The sequence below is a fragment of the Leopardus geoffroyi genome, chromosome B4 (genome assembly GCF_018350155.1).
Source record: "Leopardus geoffroyi isolate Oge1 chromosome B4, O.geoffroyi_Oge1_pat1.0, whole genome shotgun sequence".
Taxonomy (NCBI): Eukaryota; Metazoa; Chordata; class Mammalia; order Carnivora; family Felidae; genus Leopardus; species Leopardus geoffroyi.
Genome location: NC_059341.1, coordinates 132,825,421 through 132,848,316, shown reverse-complemented (window position 1 = coordinate 132,848,316; position 22,896 = coordinate 132,825,421). Strand labels below are relative to the sequence as shown.

Here is a 22,896-nt window from a genome sequence, read left to right as displayed (position 1 = left end):
ATCCCAACCTTCCTCCCCCCGGGTGACTCCATGTGGCCCAACTGTAGTCCCCTTGTCCCTGCTGCCTGCACAGTGAGTGCCCAGGGTGGTGTTTGCTTTTAACGACTTTTCACTCCCCTTCCCCACTCCCCTCTTCTCAACCTAGATATTTTCTAAGGCCCTTAAAATCTCCTACCTATTGAGAAGTTCCTGGGTCCTAAGTACTGTGCTAAGTAAGCACTCTTTTACATTTCCTATTGTCTTGGGGGTCTCCAAGTCATTCCCACATTAAGGTATTTGCTAGGCGAACTCTCAGGTCTCAGCATGTAGGAGTATTGACAGCCAAGATTATGGAAGTGCAATGAGGTTACACAGCCAGGGAATGTTCTTTTTTTTTTTTTTTCTTTTTTTAATTTTTTAATGTTTGTTTATTCTTGAGAGAAAGAGAGCGGGAGCAGGGAAGGGGCAGAGAGAAAGGGAGACACAGAATCTGAAGCAGGCTCTAGGCTCCGAGCTGTCAGCACAGAGCCTGATGTGGGGCTCGAACCCACGGACCATGGGTTCCGTGAGCCGAAGTCAGATGCTCAACCGACTGAGCCACCCAGGTGCCCCCAGCCAGGGAATATTCCTAAAGGAAATGACAGGCAGGGTCTGGAGGAATTCCTGTGCAAGCTTCCTCATGCTGTCTCCCTTCCGTGAGGAGTTAGGCAGGGCACTGTCATCCCTCTGCAACAAAAATGCAGCAACACGTGTGATGTTTCTGCCCAGCCCGCTAGAGACACAGCACCCAAGCTTTCTATTGGGGGCTGGTCACATAGAGACCTCTGTCTGTCATGTACCAAAATTCCAGGAAAGCAGGTGTTTAGCAGAAGCCACACTGTTCTCACCAGTTAGGGGAAAAATTTCCCCCAGCTTTATTGGTATAATTGATGCATAACATCGTGTATGTGTAAGATGCACAACGTAACGATTTGACGCATGCATATGTTGGGAAATGTTACCATAATGAGGTTAGTTAACACATCCTTCATCACACATAATTATCATTTTGTTGTTATGGTGAGAACACTTAGAAGCTACTCTCATGACAACAGTCAAATGTACAACACAGTATTGTTAACTGTAGCCATCATGCCGTAGATCCCTGGGACTCGTTCCTCCTGTAACTGGAACTTTACCCCCTTTGACCAACATCTCTTCATTTCCTCCATCCCCAGCCTCTGGCGACCACCAGTCTACTCTCTGCTTCTATGAGTTTGGCTTTTTAGCTTCCGCCTATAAGTGAGATCACGTAACAGTGTTTGTCTCTCTCCGTCTGCCTAATTTCACTTAGCATAATGCCCTCAAGGCCCATCCGCGTTGTTGCATTGTCTGGCTTTCCTTCTTTTTATGGCCGAATAACATTCCGTTGTGTATATATATGCCACATTTTCTTTATCCATCCACCCATTGACGGACACTCAGACTGTTTCCATGCCTTGGCTATTGTGAATAATGCTGCAGGGAACCTAGGGGTGCAGGTATCTCTTTGAGACTGGAGTAGGATTCCTGAATCATAGAGTCGTTCTATTTTTAATTTTTTGAAGAGCTTCCATACTGTTTCCCATAGTGACAGTACCAATTTACATCCCTTCCAACAGTGCACAGGGTTCCCTTTTTTCTACATCCTCTCCAGCATTTGTTACCTCTGGTCTTTTTGATCATGGCCATCCTAGCAGGTGTGAGGTGATATCTCCCTGTGGTTCTGGTTTGCATTTCCCTGTTGGTTAGTGACGTTGAGAACCTTTTCACATATTCGTTGGCCGCGTCTTCTTTGGCAAAATAACTGTTCAGGTCCTTTGCCCATTTTTAACCAGATTATTATTATTATTATTTATTTACTTACTTATTTTTGCTATTGGGTCTATGAGTTCCTTATATGCTTTGGATATTTAACCTCTTATCAAACGTATGGTTTGCAAATATTTTCTTCTCTTCCATATGTTGCTTTTTCGTGCTGTTGTTTCTCCTGCTGCACAGAAGCCTTTTAGTTGCACGTAGTCCCATTTGTTGATTTTTGCTTTGTTGCTTCTGCTTTTGGTGTCGTAGCCAAAAAGTCATGGCCAAGACCAATGTCAGAGAGCTTTTTCCCTATATTTTCTCCCAGGAGTTTTATGGTTTCAGATCTTACATTTAAGTCCTTAATCCATTCCAAGTTAATTTTTGTTAAGTGGTGTAAAAATTAGGGGGTTCGGTTCCATTCATTTGCATGTGGCTGTCCAGTTTTCCCAGCACCATTTATTGAAGAGACTGTTTTTTCCCCATTGTACATTCTTGGCTCCCTTATCAAATGTCAGTTGACCATCTATGTGTAGGTTTATTTCTGGGTTCTCAATTCTGTTTCATTGATCCGCGTGTCTGTTTTTATGCCAGTACCATACTGTTTTGATTTCTTAGCCTTGTAATATAGTTTAAAATCAGAGAGTGTGATGTCTCCACCTATATTCCTTTTCAAGATTGCTTTGGCTATTCAGGGTCTCTCGTGGATGCATACAAATTTGAGGATGGTTTTCTCTACTTCTGTGAAAAATGCTGTTGGAATTTTGAGAGATCGCATTGAATCTACAGATGGCTTTGGGTAGTATGGATGTTTTCACAATATTAATTCTCTTGATCTATGAACACAGCATATTTTTCCGTTGATTTGTGTCTCCTTCAATTTCTTTCATCAGTGTCTTACAGTTTTCAATGTACAGACTTTTCACTTCCTTGGTTACATTTATTCCTAAGTATTTCACTGTTTTTGATGTTATCATGAGTGGGGCTGGGTTGTTTTATTTTTTTCCCACATAGCTCCTTGTCAATGTATAGAAACCCAACTGACTTTGATATGTTGATTTTGTATCCTGAAAAAGTACTGAATTTGTTAATTCTAACAGTTTTTTGGTGGACTCTAGATTTTTCCGCATACGAGATTGGGTCATCAGCAAACAAAGACGATTTTACTTCTTCCATTCTGATTTGGATGCCTTTTTTCCTTTCTTTTTTCTAATCATTCTGGCTAGATCTTCTGGTACTATGTTGAATAGGAGTAGTGAGAGTGGCCACCCTTAACTCGTTCCTGGTCTTAGAAGAAAAGCTTTTCTTCACCATTGAGTATGATGTTAGCTGCAGGCTTGTCATACGGGGCTTTTATTACACTGAGGTGTGTTCCTCCTGTACCCACTTTGTTGAGTGTCTTTATCACAGAAGGATGTTGAATTGTGACAAATGTTCTTCCTGCACCGATTGAGACTATCATGATTTTTATCTTTCCTTCTATTAACATGTATTATGTTGATTGATTGATTTGTGGCTATTGAACCATCTTTGCATCCCAGGGATCAATCTCACTTGACCATGGTGTATGATCCTCCTAAAATGATGCTGAATTCAGTTTGCTGGTACTTTCTTAGGAGGTTTTGCATCTATATTCATCAGGGACACTGGTCTGTAGTTTTCTTGTAGCATACTTAATCTGGATTTGGTATGAGGGTAATGCTCACCTCATATAATGAGTTTGGGAGTGTTCCCTCCTCTTCAGTTTTTTTGAAAGAGTTTGAGAAAGATTGGAGTTAATTCTTTAAGTGTTTTGTAGAACTCACCTGTGAAGCCATCTTGTCCTGGGCTTTTTTTTATTTGGGAGGTTTTTGATTACTGACTCACTCTCCTTACTCATTATCGGTCTGTTCTGCTTTTGCATTGCTTCATGATTCAGTGGTGGTAGGTTGTATACTTCCAGGAATTTGCCCACTGCTGGGTAGTTAGGGCAAGTTATATCAGTGTAGAGAAATGTTTACCAGACAACTTGCAGATGCTAGCCAAAGGCCAAGTTCACAAGCAAGATTTTCCAAGGAGAACAGCCTTGTGCCTGCTCAGCCTTTTCTGCACACCCATTTAATCCTCTTAACATATGCAGACTCCAAGAAGTCCCACAGCCACCAAACAGGGGAGCAGGCGTTCAGATCCTGGCTGTCCCGCTGCAAAGCTAGGTCTTGACCACTGCTCCATCCTTCCTCTCATTTTCCGACTCTTTTCTTCGCTTCGCCCTTCCTATTTCCCGTTTTGTCCAAGACTGTGCCTCCTTCCTCTAACGCATTCTCAGCAATAAACCCCCCCGTCCACTTGCTTTGTCCAGTGGAGGCAGCATCTTTGCACAGGTGGTCAAAACTTCTCAAGTGATCCTTGGTCTTTTCCTTTCTACACCAAAGAACCGAGGGAGAAAGTGGAATCCTTCTAATGTCTGAGCGTTCAGGTTCCAGGAGCCAAGACTCTGAAGCACGTGGTTTTCTTACAAGAAAAAGCATCAGCCCCATTAGTGTCACCATCAAATATTTAGGGAGAACCCATTTCTGGTACTTAGCTAAGTGTGATAAGATGTTGGACAAATACTTGCTAAGCACCTGTTTGTTATGTGCTAGGTCCAGAGCTAAGCCCTGGAGGTGCAAAGGTGAATAAGGCCCAGGTCCTGCGCTCAGGGAGTTCCCAGTCCAGCAAGAGCAGAGGAGATGGGCAGGAAAACCAAAGTCTACAAACCCTTCACATCTGTGTACACAGGGTCACGTGTCGTGGTGTGATCGGATCGGATCTTGACACTCACGCTGTCTGGAACGCAGGGCGAACTTCATCTCCATTTTCTTTGTTTTGTTTTTTTTAAGTTATTAAAAAAAATTTTTTTTTTCAACGTTTATTTATTTTTGGGACAGAGAGAGACAGAGCATGAACGGGGGAGGGGCAGAGAGAGAGGGAGACACAGAATCGGAAGCAGGCTCCAGGCTCTGAGCCATCAGCCCAGAGCCCGACGCAGGGCTCGAACTCACGGACCGCAAGACCGTGACCTGGCTGAAGTCGGACGCTTAACCGACTGCGCCACCCAGGCGCCCCTATTAAAATTTTCTTAACATCTATTTATTTTTGAGAGAGAGAGAGAGAGAGAGAGAGAGAGAGACAGAGCATGAGTGGGGGAGGGGCAGAGAGAGAAGGAGACAAAGAATCCCAAGCAGCCTCCAGGCTCCAAGCTGTCAGCACAGACCCTGATACGGGGCTCGAACTCACGAGCCGCGAGATTATGACCTGAGCCGAAGTCGGACGCTTAACCCACTGAGCCACCCAGGAGCCCCACCATCTCCCTTTTCCAGAGGAAGGCACCAAGCCGACGTAGAGAGGAAGGGGGGGTGCTCCCCCCACCTCCGCAAGGCTCAGGGCCACTGTAGGGTGGGGCTAATGCTAGAAGCCCCGCCTCCCTAGGACCAGCAGGGGGCTCCTGTAGAAGAGGCTCTGGCTTCTGTTTTCTGCTTCCCTTCTCTTTTATGGAGGTTTTCACCATCCCTCTTCATTCTCTGTTAGGTATATATCCTTGCCTACAGAGCTATAACAGCTGGGACTACTCGGAACTAGATCCAGAGAGATTCCGGAGAGAAGAATTAATTCTGCAGAGAAAACGACTGTTAAAGAGTAAGGTACCACTTGTGGACTTTAGCCCCCTGTGGCCCTGCCACACCCAGCCGTATCCAGTTGAGGCAGGGCAGGGCCTTAGTATTGAGGTAGTCAGGCCAGGTTCCCTTTGATGCTCCCCTGTCTGGTCACCAAAATGACTGAAATGCTGATGTTCAGGGTGCACTTAAAAGTCAGCGCAACATAATTGCTGGGCTGCAGGGGTGGAATTTTGTATTCTAATGATGGATGCCGGTTACTGGGTGTCTCTGGGTGTCCGGTTACTGGGACCCATAGCTCAGTCTAGGAGGAACTTAGGCAACGCAGTGACACTACCTTGGATTGGGCACTGTGGTGGGGCTTACAGCATGCTGAGGCAGCACGGGGAGAAGTACCCAGTCCAGCCCTGAGCAGGCAAGTAGCATTGAAGCTGAGATTCGAAGGATGTATATTTTAGGCGGGTGAAGGGGAGAATTACTGTTCCAGGCAGAGGGAACAGCATGCGAGAAGACCCAGAGGCATTTCTCGTGGCAGCGGTGAGAGGACTTTATGGGGTAACCAGCCTGTGGGTGGCTGAGTCAGGATTCAAACACGGGACTGCAAAGCCAAAGGGACACACTGTTGGGTCAGGTGGATATTTTCTCCAGCAGGGGGAGGTCTATCCTTTCCATGGGGGCACCCCAGGGACACAGAAAAGCCCTATCTTTAGTAGGTGAATAGGACCCAGAGGGCAGACAACATCCCACTAATGAAATCCCTCAGCCACACCCAGGACCCTTTGGAAGTGGAGGATAGAAGTGAGAAAATTATTTTTTCCTCAAATATAGTGGAAACAGTTCATACCGGAAGGAATGTGAGTCTAAGCACAAAGCTGTACTCTGATCAGCAGTAAAAATCATGCTGTCGCATACTGACTCATTCTCTGCACCAGCCAGCTTGTGTTACTTTGTTTTCCGCCTACTCTACCCCTATGAGAGAGCCTGTTCCCCTCATCTTACAGCAGGAGGTGAGGGGCAGAGAGGTTCATGCGCCCAAGGCGCCCCTGCGCAGCTGGAGGGCCAGAATTTGGCCCAGACGGGCTCATCAACCTCCTGCTTTCGGCAGCCTGTGGGCCCTCTGGCCAATGAAGCCATTGTCCCCACTCAGTCTGCCTCCCTCAGGGAATGCGAGGCCACTCAGCAGGAAGGAGGGGCCCCCTGAGAGGCAGTACAGTCCCCACGATGGTGAGCCCCCTGTCTGCGCGGGGACACTGAGAGCCACGCCTTTGCCACCTAGAAGGACCAGCAGCGTCAGCGTCTCTAGCCCGGCTGCACCGGGCTCTGCGGTGGTCCCCCAGGGCTCCGTAAGCGCTGTCCAGTTTGTGAAGCGCCAGTCTAGGGCACAGGGGAGGGACTGCCTGGCAGGCCTCAGAGAAGAGCATGACCCCCGCGTGATATGTTCGCTTTCCCAGCAATCACCGTGGACACACAGGAGTTGCAAAGTGAATAACGTCTAACCTGTGAACTGTCTTCAAATTCAATGACACTCTAGGAGATGGATAGATTGTTAACTTTTTTAAGGGTTTAAGCCAACATGTCTTCATTTCGATGTTTTCAACTTTTGGTTTTTCTTTTGAAGCCAGTATTTTCTTTCCCCTGTGGGTTGAGTGCTTGCACTGTGTACGGGGCTCCGCATACATTATTTAATTGGCTCACCAGCCCTGCAAGGTAGTTGGTATTTAAGCCTTTAACGGGATCCAGGAGGTTAGGTAACTTGCCCAAGGTCATTCAGCAGGTGGAATGACTGAGGGGCTCTGGTTTGCCTGAGGTCTGTTGTCCTCCAGGGAGGGGGCTGTGTCAGAACTCCTGGTCTACGGTGTCCTCTCCAGGACAAGAAGGAACTGAAGCACAACTTTGTCTCCTTCCTAGGAAGAGAGTTTCCTTTGTCCACTTCTAAGAGCTACCCCTTCCAGAAGTCTACCCAGAGCAAGGAAGCCCAGGGCCCGAAGGTGAGTAGAGAGTCACAGACCCAGACCCTTTGCCTCCCAGATGCTTCAGTGACTTCCACGCGGTTCCACATCTCTGTGCTCCCCGCCCAGCGTCTCGGGGAGGGGTCCTGGTGGTGCTCTAGGTCTGCGTGCATGAGCAGAGCACCAAAGGGTGACCCCAGAAATGCAGTGATGGGGAAGTGAAGGGAAAAGAAGCAGAGGCTCAGCTCAAGGTGCTTTTCTGTCTTTTCCTCCCTATCAGTCCTTGTCAGAAACCTGCACCTGGCTGTCCTCTCGACCCCTGCTTGCCCCTCTGTGCCCTGTGATGTTCCCTCCTAGGCAGCTCCAGCACCACCCCTCCCCTCCCCTCCCCTCCCTACACTCCAGTTTGAGCTCCTTCATATTACAGCAGGCTCCTTGCTCCCTCAGGCTCCCTGCATCTTTTCAGAATGCAGATCTAATTATGTCCTAGGTCACCCCCCTGGCCCCACCCAACTCCCCCTACCCTAAACACCCTCCCCCAGCCCAAATACAAAATACCTCCCGAACCTCAGAAGGCTTCCTCTTGCCGTGGGGTAGACTGACCTGTGCGACCCTGCCACGTCCTGCCAGCCCCATCTCCACCTTCCTGGGCCCTTGCGGCTCCCCCTGCAGGGGTGTTCTCTCAGTTCCTTGTGGACGTCACACCCCTACCAACACCTGGCCTCTGTACCTGCCACTCCTCTTGTCCCAGGTAAGCTCCCTCCTGCCACCGTCATTGCCAGCATCTCCTCCCACTGGTAACACGAAACCAAATGCTACCACTACCGATCAAGGCCTCCTTTTTCCAGAAAGCTGGACAAATAAATGTCTGGGAAAACAATGAAAGAGGCCTTTTGCTGCCCGTTTTTGTAAGTAGAACGTCACTGGCACACCGCCACGGTCCCTGGTTGACCATGGTCTTCAACTGGCTTTGCACTGCAATGGCAGGGTTGAGTAGTTGCAGTACAGACATCACGGCCCGCACAGCCGAAAATGTTTACTCTCTGGCTCTCGGCCGAAGGAGTTGCCACCCTGGTTCAGGGGACACGTACTTATCCTTCTATCTCAGCTGAAGCCCTCGTCCTCAGGGTCAGCAGCCTTGACCCTCATCTGCATTTGGTTCCTTGTGACACGTACTCAGAGCTCTGTCCTTCAGAGCACTTATGGAATTATGTGGTCATTCCTATGATCATGGCTGTCTCTGCCACTAATCTTTTTTTTTTTTTTAAGTTTTTATTTATTTATTTTGAGAGAAGGCGACCATGAGCAAGGAAGGGTCAGAGAGAGAGGGAGAGAGAATCCCAAGCAGGCTCCCCGCTGTCAGCGCAGAGCCTGATGAGGGGCTCCACCCCAAGAACAGTGACATCATGACCTGCGCAGAGATCAGGAGTCAGATGCTTAACCAACTGAGCCACCCAAGCACCCCTCTGCTACTAATCTTTGAGCTGTAGACCAACATCCTCATTGCTTTCTCTCTCTCTTTTTTTTAATGTTTATTTATTTTTGAGAGAGAGAGAGAGAGCACGAGCGGGGAAGGGGCAGAGAGAGAGGGAGACACAGAATCCGAAGCAGGCTCCAGGCTCTGAGCTGTCAGCGCAGAGCCCAATGTGGGGCTCGAACTCGTGAACTGCGAGATCGTGGCCTGAGCCGAAGTCGGACGCTCAACCGACTGAGCCCCCCAGGCGCCCCAACATCCTCATTTCTAATGCCATGCTTCATTCTGAATAAGTAGCCTATGAGGCTCGATTCATTGTTAGACCAGACTTTCCCCTTTGTTTGGGGCGGAGTTGGGGGTGTTTTCACCCTGGCACATTTCACCCAATGTTTGGAATGGGTGAAGGGTGTGCCTTTCTTTTGTAAAGCGGGATCAAGGCTACGTTCTCAGGACGATCACTTTTAGAAAACAGGACGTAAGCACATTTAAGGATCTGGAAACGGATGTGCTTTGAACTGGCAAGGCCAGTGCTCCTTGGGAAGTTTCCATGTCCCCACAGGGCTTGAAGGTCTCTGGTTCAAAGCCTGCTCTCACAGGTTCAGATTGTAGCTGTGCAGCCTCGGACAAGTTACTTAACCTCCCTGAGACTTAGTTTCCGCAGGTGTGACATGAGCACAATAATAGCGGGGCCTTCTCCCTGCCATGATGAAGATCGTAGCACATGTGTCTGTGTGGCCAGGGCCCCTGTCAATCCACGGCCGCACGTCTCAACGGGGCACTTAGCACTGCCCGCCTGTGCTGGCACACTTCCCCAGCATGTGCTCCCCTCCCCCAAACCCTCATGTCACTTGGTCTCCCTTCCCAGAATTCTTGTACGGCAGGCGGCCTGTCTCACTTGCCCTTCACCCCAGCACCCTCCAGGGAGCGTCTTCACTGAGAAATTAGAAGCAGTCAGCAGGAAGGCACTCCCTTTCCTACCACGAGGCACCTGCCCCCATCTGTACCCTCACCATTGGCCTATGGAGGACAGTCCCTGCCCCCGCTTGTGCCCTGGACCCCACCCCCCAGGGACCAAACCCCTCTGTCTTGTGTCGTCACTTTCTCCCGCTCGGTGGGATCACGCCCATCTTTGAACAGTCCTGCCTTAGCACTTCCGGCCTTTGCCTCTGCACCGCCATTTCCTGCTGCCTTTCCCGCCAGAACTTCTTGAAAGCCTCCTCTGCACCCACATTTCCTCGCCTCAGCCCTCCAGTCGGTTCCTGCTCTCAGGGCATCATTGCAGCGGCGGCGCTGCCGTGGCCCAGACCCTAATCTGTTGCCTGCTCTAGTCTGTGTCACGTGATTGGCTACTCCCACCTTCCTGAACCACTTTTTCCGCTTGGTTTCTGTGTTGCCAGGCTTTTGCAAGTGCCTTCCTTCCCGGCTGGCTGCTCCTTTTCCATCTTCCTTGCTGGCTCCCTGCCCTCTCAGCCAGTCAGTCTGTCCCGGCCCCTTCCCCTCCACTTACATGTTCTCCCCGTGTGGTCTCATCTCGTCTGCTGGCCAGGAACACCCAAATCTCCCTCCCCACCCTGGTGTATCCACCTGCCCCCTGGGGCCCCGCCAGGAGGATCTCGACCTGGAAAGGGGTGAGGAGGTTGCTGATTCCCAGGGTCCGGCATGAGTTTGCTCCTGGCTGACTGCAGCAGCCTCTTCCTGGGCTCCTCCCTTGGCCCCAGTCCAGTCTCAGCACAGCCACCAGAGTGACCTTCTCATAGACACCAGATGAGGCTGTTCTCCACCTCAAGCCTCCAGCAGTTTCTCCAGTGCACTGGGAATCCAATCCAGGCCCCTTAGCCTGAGTTGGATTGCCCCTCGGGATCGGGCCACCACCTCTCTCTCCAGCCTCTTCACACCCTTTCCCTCCCTCGGCACCAGTCAGCCCACCGGACTTCCTTCTGCCCTTGGACCCTCCAGGCCTGTGTCCAGCTGAGCCTTTGCACTAACTGTCCCCTTTGCCTGGAACGTGCTTTCCTCAGAGTTCTAAGGAAAGGCTGGCTCCTTCTTGACATTCAGATTCCAGTTTCATTGACATTGCCCTAGTGAGGCCGGTCCTGACTGCCCAGGGACGCTCTATCATCACGTGGCTAATTGAATTCCCTGCACAGTGCTTATCACAGGCTGCTCTTTTTCCTGGGGGATTTATGTAGTGTTTAGTATCTGTCTCCCTCTATTAGAACATAAACTCCAGGGTGCCTGAGTGGCTCAGTCGGTTGAGCGTCTGACTTTGGCTCAGGTCATGATCTCACGGTTCGTGGGCTCGAGCCCCGCGTCGGGCTCTGTGCTGACAGCTCAGAGCCTGGAACCTGCGTCTGATTCTGTGACTCATTCTCTCTCCGCCCCTCCCCCACTTGTGTGTGTGTGTGTGTGTGTGTGTGTGTGTGTGTGTGCGCGCGCGCGCGCGCACGTGCGCTCTCTCTCTCTGCCTCTCAAAAATAAATAAATGCTAAAAAAAATAAATTAAAAAAAATTAGAGAAGACAGTTAAAGATCTTTGTCAGGAAGAATCATCATCTTCTTACCTGCAAACAGTAGTCTCCTTCAGGAAGAAATGTGTTCAAGGGAAACGGTGAGGCACCGCCCCCAGGAAGGGCCAGCATGTTAGTTTCAAAGGCCAGGCCACCAAGAATGAAGCCCAAACCATTCCCCCTGCCCCGCTGCTGCCCCCTCCACCCCCACAAAGGTACACTGCTGTGCCCCAGTCAGTGTTCCTGGGACCAGATGCTCAAAGCTCTGCTCTGCTTTCCTGTCAACAGACTTCCCCAAACTGGAGTCTGCTTGGACTCTGCAGGGCACTGCTTCATCATGTTGGTCATTTTTTTTTTTTAATTTTTTTTTTCAACGTTTATTTATTTTTGGGACAGAGAGAGACAGAGCATGAACGGGGGAGGGGCAGAGAGAGAGGGAGACACAGAATCGGAAACAGGCTCCAGGCTCTGAGCCATCAGCCCAGAGCCTGATGCGGGGCTCGAACTCACGGAGTGCGAGATCGTGACCTGGCTGAAGTCGGACGCTTAACCGACTGCGCCACCCAGGCGCCCCTCATGTTGGTCATTTATACCTTGAGGCAGGTGTGGTGCATCTAGAGGGTAGACCTTTGGTGAAATGTCTGCTTCACAGCCCAAAAGAAGCTGGGGGAGTAGCTTACGTCTTTCACCTTGGGGCATGAGTCTTGCGTATATGGAGAAGGAAGGACACACATGTGACAGATAACACCCCCAGAGGGAGCCATTTAAGCTGAGAACCAAAGGATGAGGAGTCAGCCATTAAGAGTTAATGGAAGAGGGGCGCCTGGGTGGCTCAGTCGGTTGAGCGTCCGACTTCGGCTCAGGTCGTGATCTCACAGTCGGTGAGTTCAAGCCTCGCATTGGGCTCGGTGCTTACAGCTCAGAGCCTGGAGCCCGCTTCAGATTCTGTGTCTCCCCCTCTCTCTGCCCCTCCCCTGCTCATGCTCTGTCTCTCTCTGTCTCAAAAATAAATAGAAACATTAAAAAGAGAGAGTTAATGGAAGAACCTTCCTGAAAAAGGAAACATGTGTGCAAAGGCCCCGAGGCCACACACACACACACACACACACACACACACACACAAAGAGCTTGAGCTATCCAAGTAACAGAGAGAAGGCCAGTGATCTTGTCACCCGGTGCAGGTGGGGCATAAGCTAAGATTGCCTGGGGCCCCCTCCCCACCATGGCCCAGAGGTGCCGGAACCGTAGGAAAGAGGGGCAGGAGTCAAGGCGAGGGAAGCAGCAGCAGCCTGGACAGTTGGGAGAGTCATAGCAAGGAGTATGGATATAATGTAAGTGCTACTGGAATCCATTCAAATAAGGGAAATACACCGTCCGACTTTTCTTTTTACAAGATCACACTGTCTTCTGAATACGGAGAATGTAACACAAGGGGACAGAGGACCAGTTAGGAGGCTTTGTAGTTGTCTCGGGAAGAGACGGTGACAGCAGATGAGGAGAAGCAGAGACCTGAAGTGTGTTTTGGAGTCAGATCTTTCAAGCTGTGCTCACAGAATGGCCTTGGGAGTGGGGAGGAAGGGTAGGGAAAAAAGGAAGGAGCCAAAAATGCTTTCCGGTGTGTGGGTGAAGCATCTGAATGGTGCCATTTCCTGAGCGGGAGAGCATAGCGTTTGGGGCAGGGGAAAGCTACCAAGAGCTCAGTTTTGAACTTGTTACCTTGAGGAAGCCTATGAGAAGCGTGAAGTGAGATGTCACCTAGGTAGTTCAGTCTGCAAGGCTAGACTTTGGAGGAGAGGTCTGAGTTAAAGATCAAGTCCTACCCAAGTTGTCTGTATCTGTGACAAAATACGGGAGTTAGGAGTGAATGACCCCCATGGAGTCATAGGCTAGCTTGGTGCAGCAGACCTAAAGTCCCCTCTAAGGTGATGCCATCTCTCAGTTGTGCAACTCTGAGCAAATCTGAGCCTCTGTGTTCTTATCTCACAATGGGCGTCACACCTGACAGGGGAGGCCCCAGGTGGGTCAGGTTTGGTCAGAGTGTCTACTCATTTTATCCGGAGTTTTCGCAAGCTCCAGGGCATGGGTACGGTAAGGGTCAATAACAGTAATGATTCCAACTCCTCCAGCTCGTGCCCGTGCCTGCTAATACCAGCTCTAAAGCCCACTGCCCTCCTGGACATTTCTGGGCAGCCCCAGATCGAATCTCACCTTGGCTCAAAAATAGGCTCCCGGGCTGCCCTGTCCCATCACAGCTGAGCCCTCAGCGCGTGCCGTCTGAGTAGCAGCGTGACCACGTGGGACAGAACGGTTCCGTCTCCTCTGGGCCGTGCTGGGGAGGGAGCCCCAGGGCAATCTTAGCCTACGCCCCACCTGCATGATAGTCGCCTTGCCTCATAGCTTGGGCATGGTTGCTGGTCACAACCTGACAGAGTGCATGGGGAAGTGTCCTCTCTAGGCCCTTACGATATCCTTGCAAGGATGTCATATTACCTTTATTTGACAGGGGAAGCAGTAGACTCACAGAGGTGAACAGCTTCCCCCGGGCCACACAGCTGACCTCAGCTGGCATCCGAGCTCTTTTCGCATCGCCCCACCGCCCTTCCAACAATAGTCAAACCCAGGACAATCTCCTCGCGTGTATAACATGATCTCCCTGAGGCCTGTTAACAAGGCACGTGATGCTTCATCGAGCCCGGGAGTGTTTTCTGTCTCACACACCCCAGGAACCACTTCGACCCTATAAAACCCAGTGGCTGTCGGACAGCCAGCTGCATGGGACATGGGAAGCCATCTCAGCATTCCTCCCATTCAAATCTTGTATTTATATAAAGCAAAGTGGTTGTTGAGGCTGGTGGACTGCTCGTCTGCCTCTTGGTGGGCCATCTGTTTAACGTTGCCAAACTCCTACTCATCCTTAAAGACAGAACAAAAGCATCTTCTCTCCTTGGAAGCCCTCCAGCTCTCCCCCAGGCAGGATCAAGCATTCCCCACTCTGGCTTCCCGCATATAGTCTGCTCGTTCAGCCTGTGGCAGACTAGTCATTGGTCCCCACTATCTGTCATTCACCTCCCCTGTAGAAAAAGAACCTTGGGGGGCGCCTGGGTGGCTCAGTCGGTTGGGCGGCCAACTTCGGCTCAGGTCATGATCTCACGGTCAGTGAGTTCAAGCCCCGCGTCGGGCTCTGTGCTGACGGCTCGGAGCCTGGAGCCTGTTTCAGATTCTGTGTCTCCCTCTCTCTGACCCTCCCTCATTCATGTTCTGTCTCTCTCTGTCTCAAAAATAAATAAATGTTAAAAAAAATTAAAAAAAAAAAAAAAGAAAAAGAACCTTGGATGTGTAGCTGTGCACATACATGGGCAGAATAAAGATGTTTCCTAGCCCCCCCTAGATTTCACATGTAGCCCATGTGACTCAGATCCAGTTAAGGAAATAGAAGTGGGTATGCCGCGTGGCAGTTTTTAGGAATCTTCCTTAAAACACAGCTCATGCGAATGAATCCTTTGTTTCCTTTTCTCCATTCTGCTGCTTGGAATGTGAATGTGATGGCTGGAGCTCTTGCTGCCATCTTGGACCCTAAGAACAAGGGTCCTATCTTAGGAAAGGTGGAACCATGAAGAAGGGACTCTGGAAGAAGTCAGAGTCCCTAAGGACTTACCACCGCAGAAATACCATATAAACCCTGGATTGCATACCTTCAGACTGTCACGTGGGAGGGAAATTTCTACCTAGTTTGAGCCACTGTTATTTTGAGTCACTGATCTACAAACCTAACCCTAACTTACGTTACTTCTCTAAGAAATCTGTGAATCTGCCCACCCCTTTGCGTAATTATCTATTTACTATTCTCTCCCCTGCTGGACTGGGAGCTCCTCTGGGCAAGGGGCTAGGTCTCAGGGTCTGCCTAGTAATAGACGCAGTAGTAGTTGCTCAGTGAAATGTCCCCCGAGGGAGTGTGGTAAGTGATTGCGTGAACAATGGCCACAATGCTCTCGGTCCACTTCCCATAAGCAGCCACACATGCGCTTTGCTTTGCACGCATTAGCTGACTTAATCCTCCTAAGAACCGAATAGGAAACGAAGGCAACTGAGACGTCCAGAGACTTGTCCAAGCTTAGCGGCTGCTGAGGGGCAGGGCTGGGACTGGCATCCCGCTGGACTGTCCCTGCTGAGGGACAGGGCTGGGACTGCTCAGCCCCCAGCACCTGCATTTGCAGCCACCTCTTGGCCACGCGCCCTGGTTAGAGGGCTGGGTGCCCAGGCTCTGCTGAGTGGTCTCCCTCCACGTGATGCATCGCTAAGAACGAGGAGAAATGTCTGGGAAATTGCATGTTGACTGTTAGTATTCCTCTCCCAACCAATTTTACTCAATTTCATCTTCTTTTTTTTTTTTTTTTTTTTTTTCTCTCCTGGAGTCTTCCTGTATAAATTCAACCACGGAGAAAGGTCCTGTGGCTAAGAAGAAATCACGGGATGGCTCACAAACACAGAATGCCACAAAAGGTACAGGAACTATCTTAAAAGGGAAATGTAGGTGTTTGACTTAGTTATGATCTCACAAGCCCTGGCTTCCTGGGTTTGTTCAGATATAATGTACCACTCTGGTCTACACTCGTGGTTCTAGCCTGGGTCTTGACACCAAGTGATATCTTAGGAGAGAACATAATTATCTCCTCAGTTCAACAAACACTGATTAAGTTCCACTCTTATGATGAGGAATTCAGCACAACGCTAATACTTGTGGGGAAGAAAGGTTGTTTGCAAAGGAAGAAAAATACCTAAGACACGATTGCTGCTCCCATCCACTTCCCCCGCCGCGAAACTCAACATTTGTTGAGGTAAGAATTGATTTGTGTCCAGGTGTTAATTTCTGAAGGAGACTGAGTGACCACACAGAGAGGCCAATGCCACTGAAAGAAAAGTTTGCTACTCACAGTTGTCCTGGGAACAGAGACCCAGACGCACAGGGTCATGGGAGGGATCACCGGTGTCGGCCAAGGGGCGGAATGGAGCAAGGGGAAGGCTTAGGCCACCACCTTTACTGGGATTTCTCTGGGAAAGACAAGGCATGAAAGGTAAACAGGTTGGGATTATCTACTTTGAGTTCCTGGTGGGCTCTGGGACGTAGGCACTGTCTCTGGTTGTCTGGCACTGGGCCTTGGGGTGATTTAGGAGCGGGGGAAATACTGCCTTGGTGTGGGGGAGTTGGAGAAGTCGGTGGTTCAGAGCATGGCCTCTGGGTCACAGGGGAGACGTGAACAGCACTGGCCATCAGTTTTGCCCTGTAATTACTGGATGCCAAATAGACAAATACAGAACCTAAGAAAACACAGAACAGGAACTCTTAAGTATCATTGCAGGCAATTACACGCATGCGATCATTATTCCAAAAAATTAAGCAATCCTTTTTCTTTACGGAGAAATGGAAGCTCAGAGGTGTTAGTATGTGAATTATATCTCAATCGAGCTGTTATTAAAAAAAAAAAAAAAAAAAAAAAAAAAAGAACAACTTGGGAACCACTCATTGAGAGGTACAGCCAGGTTCCAAACAGAGGTCAATATGTGTAGGAGAGGGGCGCCCGGGTGGCTCAGTGGGTTAAGCGTCTCAGGTCATGATCTCTTGGTTCATGAGTTCAAGCCCCACGTTGGGCTCTGTGCTGACAGCTTGGAGCCTGGAGCCTGCTTCGGTTTCTGTGTCTGCATCTCACTCTGCCCCTTCTCTGTGCGTGCTCTGTCTCTCTCTCAAAATAAAGAAACACTAAACAATTTTAAAAAATATATTTGTAGGAGACTTTGCAAGTCCTCAATATAAGCATGCAGTTGACCCTTGAATGACACAGGGGTTAGGGACGATGATCTTGCCACACAGTCGAAAACCCATGTATAACTTTTGACTCCCCCCAAAACGTAACTGCTAATAGCCTACTGTTAACTTAACGTCTCACCAACAACGTAAACAGTTGATTAACACATGTTTTGCATGTTATACGTATCATATACTGTATTCTTATAATAAAGTAGGCTAGAGAAAAGACAATGCTATTACGAAAACCATAAGGTGGAGAAAATATATATATTTAAAGTATATATATACTGTCCTGTGAAAGATCTGCATATAAGTGGACTTGTACAGTTCCAACCCACATTGTTCAAGGGTCAACTGCACATTCAAATTCATGAAGACCTGTGAGTCAAAGAGGAAGTACTAAAGGGAATTAGAAAATATTTTGGGGGTGCCTGGGTGGCTCAGTCGGTTAAGCATCCGACTTTAGCTCAAATCATGATCTTGTGGTCCGTGGGTTCAAGCCCCGCATCAGGCTCTATGCTGACAGCTCAGAGCCTGGAACCTGCGTCAGATTCTGTGTCCCTCTCTCTCTGCCCCTCCCCTGCTCTTTCGCTCAAAAATAAATAAACATTAAAAAAAAATTTTTTTTAAGAAAATATTTTGAACTGAATAAAAATGAAAACCTTTTTTTCTAACATGAATATTTAATGCTATAGATTTCCCTCTGCACACGGAGGCATTTCACAAATGTTTTGGATATGGTCTTTTAATTTTTATTCAGTTTGGGTTGTCCACTTTGCAGCTATCATAAAGAATGCTGGGGGGCACCTGGGTGGCTCAGCTGGTTGAGCATCCAACTTCAGCTCAGGTCATGATGTCACAGTCCGTGAGTTCGAGCCCCGCGTCGGGCTCTGTGCTGACAGCTCAGAGCCCGGAGCCTGCTTCGGATTCTGCGTCTCCCTCTCTCTCTGCCCCTCGTCCTGTCACGCTCTGTCTCTCTCTCTCTCTCTCTCAAAAATAAATAGACATTGAAAAAATTAAAAAAAATAAATAAAACAAGGAATGTCGGTACGGACACCCACAGAGAAGATTTTGTGTGGCCGTATGTTTTCATTTCTCTCGGGTGTATGTAAACAGAGGGGTAGAGCTGCTGGGTCATATGATTAACAGTTTGAGAAGCTGCCAAGCTATACTCCAAAGTGATCATCCCACATATTTGGAAGAATGTAAGAGGAGAAACAGTCTATGTCAACTGTGTACAGCCACCGTTATATACTATTTACGTTATATATTTACTATTTTTAACACGTATTTACTGTACATAACCAAATATTTATGACTTCTATTGTTTTTCCATTCTTTTCTATTTTATTTTATTTTATTTTATTTTATTTTATTTTATTTTATTTTATTTTATTTTTAAGTAATCTCTACACCCAACGTGGGGCTTGAACTCACAACCCCAAGGTCAAGAGTCACATGCTCTTCTGACTGAGCCAGCCAGGCGTCCCATCTTGTTTTTCATTATTCTTGAAGTTCCAAGTTTTCTTCTCATACCATTTTCCTTCTATCTGAGGGAAAAAAAAAAAACCCTTCCTTCAGTAATCCATTTCCAATAGGCCTGCTGGCAATGAATTCCCTTAGTTTTCTTTCATCTGAGAATGTCTCTATTTCACCTTCTTTCTTGAAGGATATTTTTTTCTGGTTATTCTGGGTTGGTAGTTCTTTTCTTTTAGCTCCCCCACTTTTTTATTTTATTTTTTTATTTTATTTTTTTTCAACGTTTTTATTTATTTTTGGGACAGAGAGAGACAGAGCATGAACGGGGGAGGGGCAGAGAGAGAGGGAGACACAGAATCGGAAACAGGCTCCAGGCTCTGAGCCATCAGCCCAGAGCCTGACGCAGAGCTCGAACTCACGGACTGCGAGATCGTGACCTGGCTGAAGTCGGACGCTTAACCGACTGTGCCACCCAGGCGCCCCAAGCTCCCCCACTTTTTTAATGTTTATTTTGGGGGTGCCTCGGTGGCTCAGTTGGTTAAGTGTCTGACTTCGGCTCAGGTCATGATCTCATGAATCGTGGGTTTGAGCCCCACCTTGGGCTCTGTGCTGAGCTCAGAGCCTGGAGCCTGCTTCAGATTCTGTGTCTCCCTCCCTCTCTGCCCCTTCCCCACTCTCTCTCTCTCTCTCTCTCTCCCTCCCTCCCTCTCAAAAACAAATAAACATTAAAAAAGATTTTTTTTCAGTTTATTTTGAGAAGGGAGAGAGAGCGTGCGCGCGCGCGCGCACACACACACACACACACACACACACACACACGAGTGAGCAGGGGAGGGGCACAGAAGGAGGGAGATAGAGAATCCCAAGCAGGCTCACACTCAACATGGAGTTGACTTGGGCTTGAACTCACCAACTCTGAGATCATGACCTGAGCCAAAATCAAGAGTCAGACGCTTAAGCTTACCCGATGAGCCACTCAGGTACCCCTATGGGATTCCTTTCTTGACCTCTCTCTTCTTTCCCACACTGGCTCCAAAGGCACCCCTGTCTGGTCTTCTGCTAGAAAGTTAGAACTTCCGTCTCTCCACTCTTCTGCATACTTCCTGTGATTGGGTCTGCCTTCATGGCCAACTGGGAAGACAGAGGGAGAAAAAAAAGTGACAGAGATTCCCTTCCTACTTTCTGAACCACAAATCCATGGTCCAGAGAAGGACTCCCGTCCCTCAGAGTTTTAGATACCTATCCAGCTGCCACGTCTCCTGCTGTCACTACCATACAGGTTTGCAAGCTTCCGGAAGAGGGCTTGCCGAGATGCACGTGTGGGAGAGAAAAGAATCCAGGATTTCCCCCACTCTTCGGGGGGGGGGGGAGGGGGAGATCATGACCACAAACAGAGAGCTTCTGTTAGATCTCTTTCTGTCTTCCCCTGATGCTCAGCTCTGGGATTCATGTTGCCTTTGAGCTGGGACATTTAAGAGGAAGAAAATAAATCCAGGAAATTCACTGCCATATGGTTCTTATTTTGAGTTCTGGTTTCCTTCTCCAAGTCACCTGCCAGCGTCTGCTTTTCCTCAGAAAGCTACCCCATGCGTTATGCCCAGGGTTTTTAGTTGCATTTAGTAGGAGATGGAGTAGGGACTGCTTACTTTATCTTAACCAGAACTGGAATCCTGATAGAATTCTTTTGGTTCTTTTTTTCTTACTCCATTTTATTCTGATTGTTTGGATGCTATGTATTCTGTCTCTGTTCTTCATTACAGATTATTCTTTATTGCAGTGAATCTCAAACAGGGCTAACCACTCCCCACCCCAGCCAAGGGACATTTAGCAATGTCTGGAGACATTTGGGGCCATAAATATCTTGGGGAGAGATTGCCACTAGCGTCTAGTGGGTAGAGGTCAGGGGTACTGCTAAACATCCTACGATGCACAAGACATCCCCCACAACAAGGAATCATCTGGCTAAAATGTCTGTAACACCAAGATTGAGAAACCTTGCTTTATTGTGTGCATTTGAAATTTTCTCATGCATACTTAGCTTTATGTAAAGTTAAATAATATCTTAACCCACTTCCTTTCCCGAGCAAAGCAAGGACTTGGACAAATTTAACTCCAATCTCTTCGGTCCAGACTTAAATGCTATTTTGTCTAGAGTTTTTAGTTCTGTTCTATTTTAAAACCTCACAAATTACATATTATACTTATTATAGCAGGTAATTTTTGTTTGGTCTTAAACTGTCAGTTTATCTGCCTGCTTCCTGATGCTCAGACCATCTTTCTGGGATCATTTTTCCTGCAAAAAAAATTAGGTAGACAGGGGCGCCTGGGTGGCGCAGTCGGTTAAGCGTCCGACTTCAGCCAGGTCAGGATCTCGCGGTCCGTGAGTTCGAGCCCCGCGTCAGGCTCTGGGCTGATGGCTCAGAGCCTGGAGCCTGTTTCCGATTCTGTGTCTCCCTCTCTCTCTGCCCCTCCCCCGTTCATGCTCTGTCTCTCTCTGTCCCCCCAAAAATAAATAAACGTTGAAAAAAAAAATTAAAAAAAAAATTAGGTAGACAGATAGATAGATATTTAGAGAGAAAGAGAGAATGAGAAAGAGAATTTTAGCAGTTCCTTTATCACAAGCGTTTTGCTAAGTTCCCTTAGTTTTTATTTTTCTATGAATGTCTTTATTTCATCCTTGTTCTTTTTTTTTTTTTTTTTTTAGTTTATTTATTTATTTTGAGAGAGAGAGAGCACATGTGTGGGAGGGCAGGAGAGGGAGAGAGAGAGAATCCCAAGCAGGCTCCACGCCATTGTAGAACCTGATGCTGGAACTCACGAACCCGTGAAATCATGACCTGGGCCCAAACCAAGAGTCAGTCGTTTAACTGACCAAGCCATGCAGGCACCCCTATTTCACCTTTGTTCTTGAAGATAGTTCCTATGGGTCCACAAGTCTACCTAAACGCTTTGATGATTTGATTCCATTGTCTTCTGCTTTCTGTTGTTACTGTCGAGAACTCTGCAGTCATTCTGTTATCCCTTTATCGATGATCTGTTGTTTGTCTCTGCCCATCTTTAAGATGGTCTGTGTCAACCTTCTCCCACAGTAAAGCCATAATTTTGTGCAAGAGTTGGGTCTTTTATTCTCAACACCCTTCCTGATTCTACTAGCATTTTATTTTATTTGTTTGTTTGTTTGTTTGTTTGTTTGTTTGTTTAAAGTTAGCTCTATACCCAATGGGGGGCTTGAATTCACAACCCCCAGATCAAGACATTGCATGCTCTACTGACTGAGCCAGCTAGGCACCCCGCTGCTTAGCATTTTGAAAGCCATCAGGCCTCTCCTTCCTTATTCTCTGGCCATGGTGTAACTTGTAGAGAACTGTGTGCATGGCGTCTGAGTTGGTGTTACACTTGTTATTTGCATGTCTTTTTTTTTCCCACTAAGCTGTGAGTTGCTCGAAGATAGTCTATTTCCAGCACCGTGCATGGACCTAACACATAGTAAATGCTCAGTGGATGTTTGTTGGATGGATAGATGGACGGATGGATGGATGGACAGATAAGTAGAGGGACAAATGTGTGGCCGCAGGTATATATCTGGCTAAAGTACAAGTGAGATTGTATGAACTTACCTGAACTATTTCCCAATGACCTGAATACACCCAGGTAATTCATGCGATTAGGAAGCGGAGATCTGCCATACATGCTTTCTTATCACAGCTGGCAAGCTCCAATGATCCTTTTTTTGTTTTTCTGTTTTTTGTTTTGTTTTTTTTTTTCTTTTTGCCAATGTTATATTGACAGAGAATCGCCGGCAGACTCTGGTCTTGAGGAAAGCTGGAAAACAAGTCAAGAGAATATCAGAAGCAAGAGAATATGAGAATATGCTTCCCAAGCAGGTGAGCACATGATTGGAAATTTAATAGTAGAGATGATTTCAGAGGGACTAGGAGATCTGGGGAGAAAAGCCAGCCCTGTGAAGATGTCAGGGTCAGAATGGGGGTATTTCTAACAGACGTGGGTGATTTAGTCACCCACTATATTCCTGGTGGAGGCAGGCACCCATTGACTGGGCATTTTATCTGGGTTTCTCCAGGGGGTTAAATTACCTGCTTGAAATTCAGGAGCCTTGGTGTAATGGGAAGAGAGCACTGAGCCTCATTGCCCTACTCTAGAAAATGGGACAGTAAGTCCTAGGTCATGGCGTTCTTATGAGGTTCACCTGAGGTAGTGATATTTAACACGTAATGGACATTTACTACATGTCGGAC

At 48.1% G+C, this 22,896-nt stretch overlaps 1 protein-coding gene across 4 annotated transcripts in view; it reads left to right on the top strand.

The window, feature by feature from the left end:
• FAM227A (family with sequence similarity 227 member A) overlaps positions 1 to 22,896 on the top strand; it is a 75,291-nt gene that overhangs the window by 21,903 nt on the left and 30,492 nt on the right. For all 4 annotated transcript variants that reach the window (XR_006708808.1, XM_045463754.1, XM_045463756.1 and 1 more), the window contains 4 exons: positions 5,344 to 5,451; positions 7,338 to 7,417; positions 15,771 to 15,858; positions 22,430 to 22,524. Coding sequence is in view for 3 of the 4 variants with exons in the window: in XM_045463754.1 (XP_045319710.1) it covers positions 5,344 to 5,451; positions 7,338 to 7,417; positions 15,771 to 15,858; positions 22,430 to 22,524 (371 nt within the window). In the remaining variant the exon portion in view is untranslated. The remainder of the gene's footprint in view (positions 1 to 5,343; positions 5,452 to 7,337; positions 7,418 to 15,770; positions 15,859 to 22,429; positions 22,525 to 22,896) is intronic.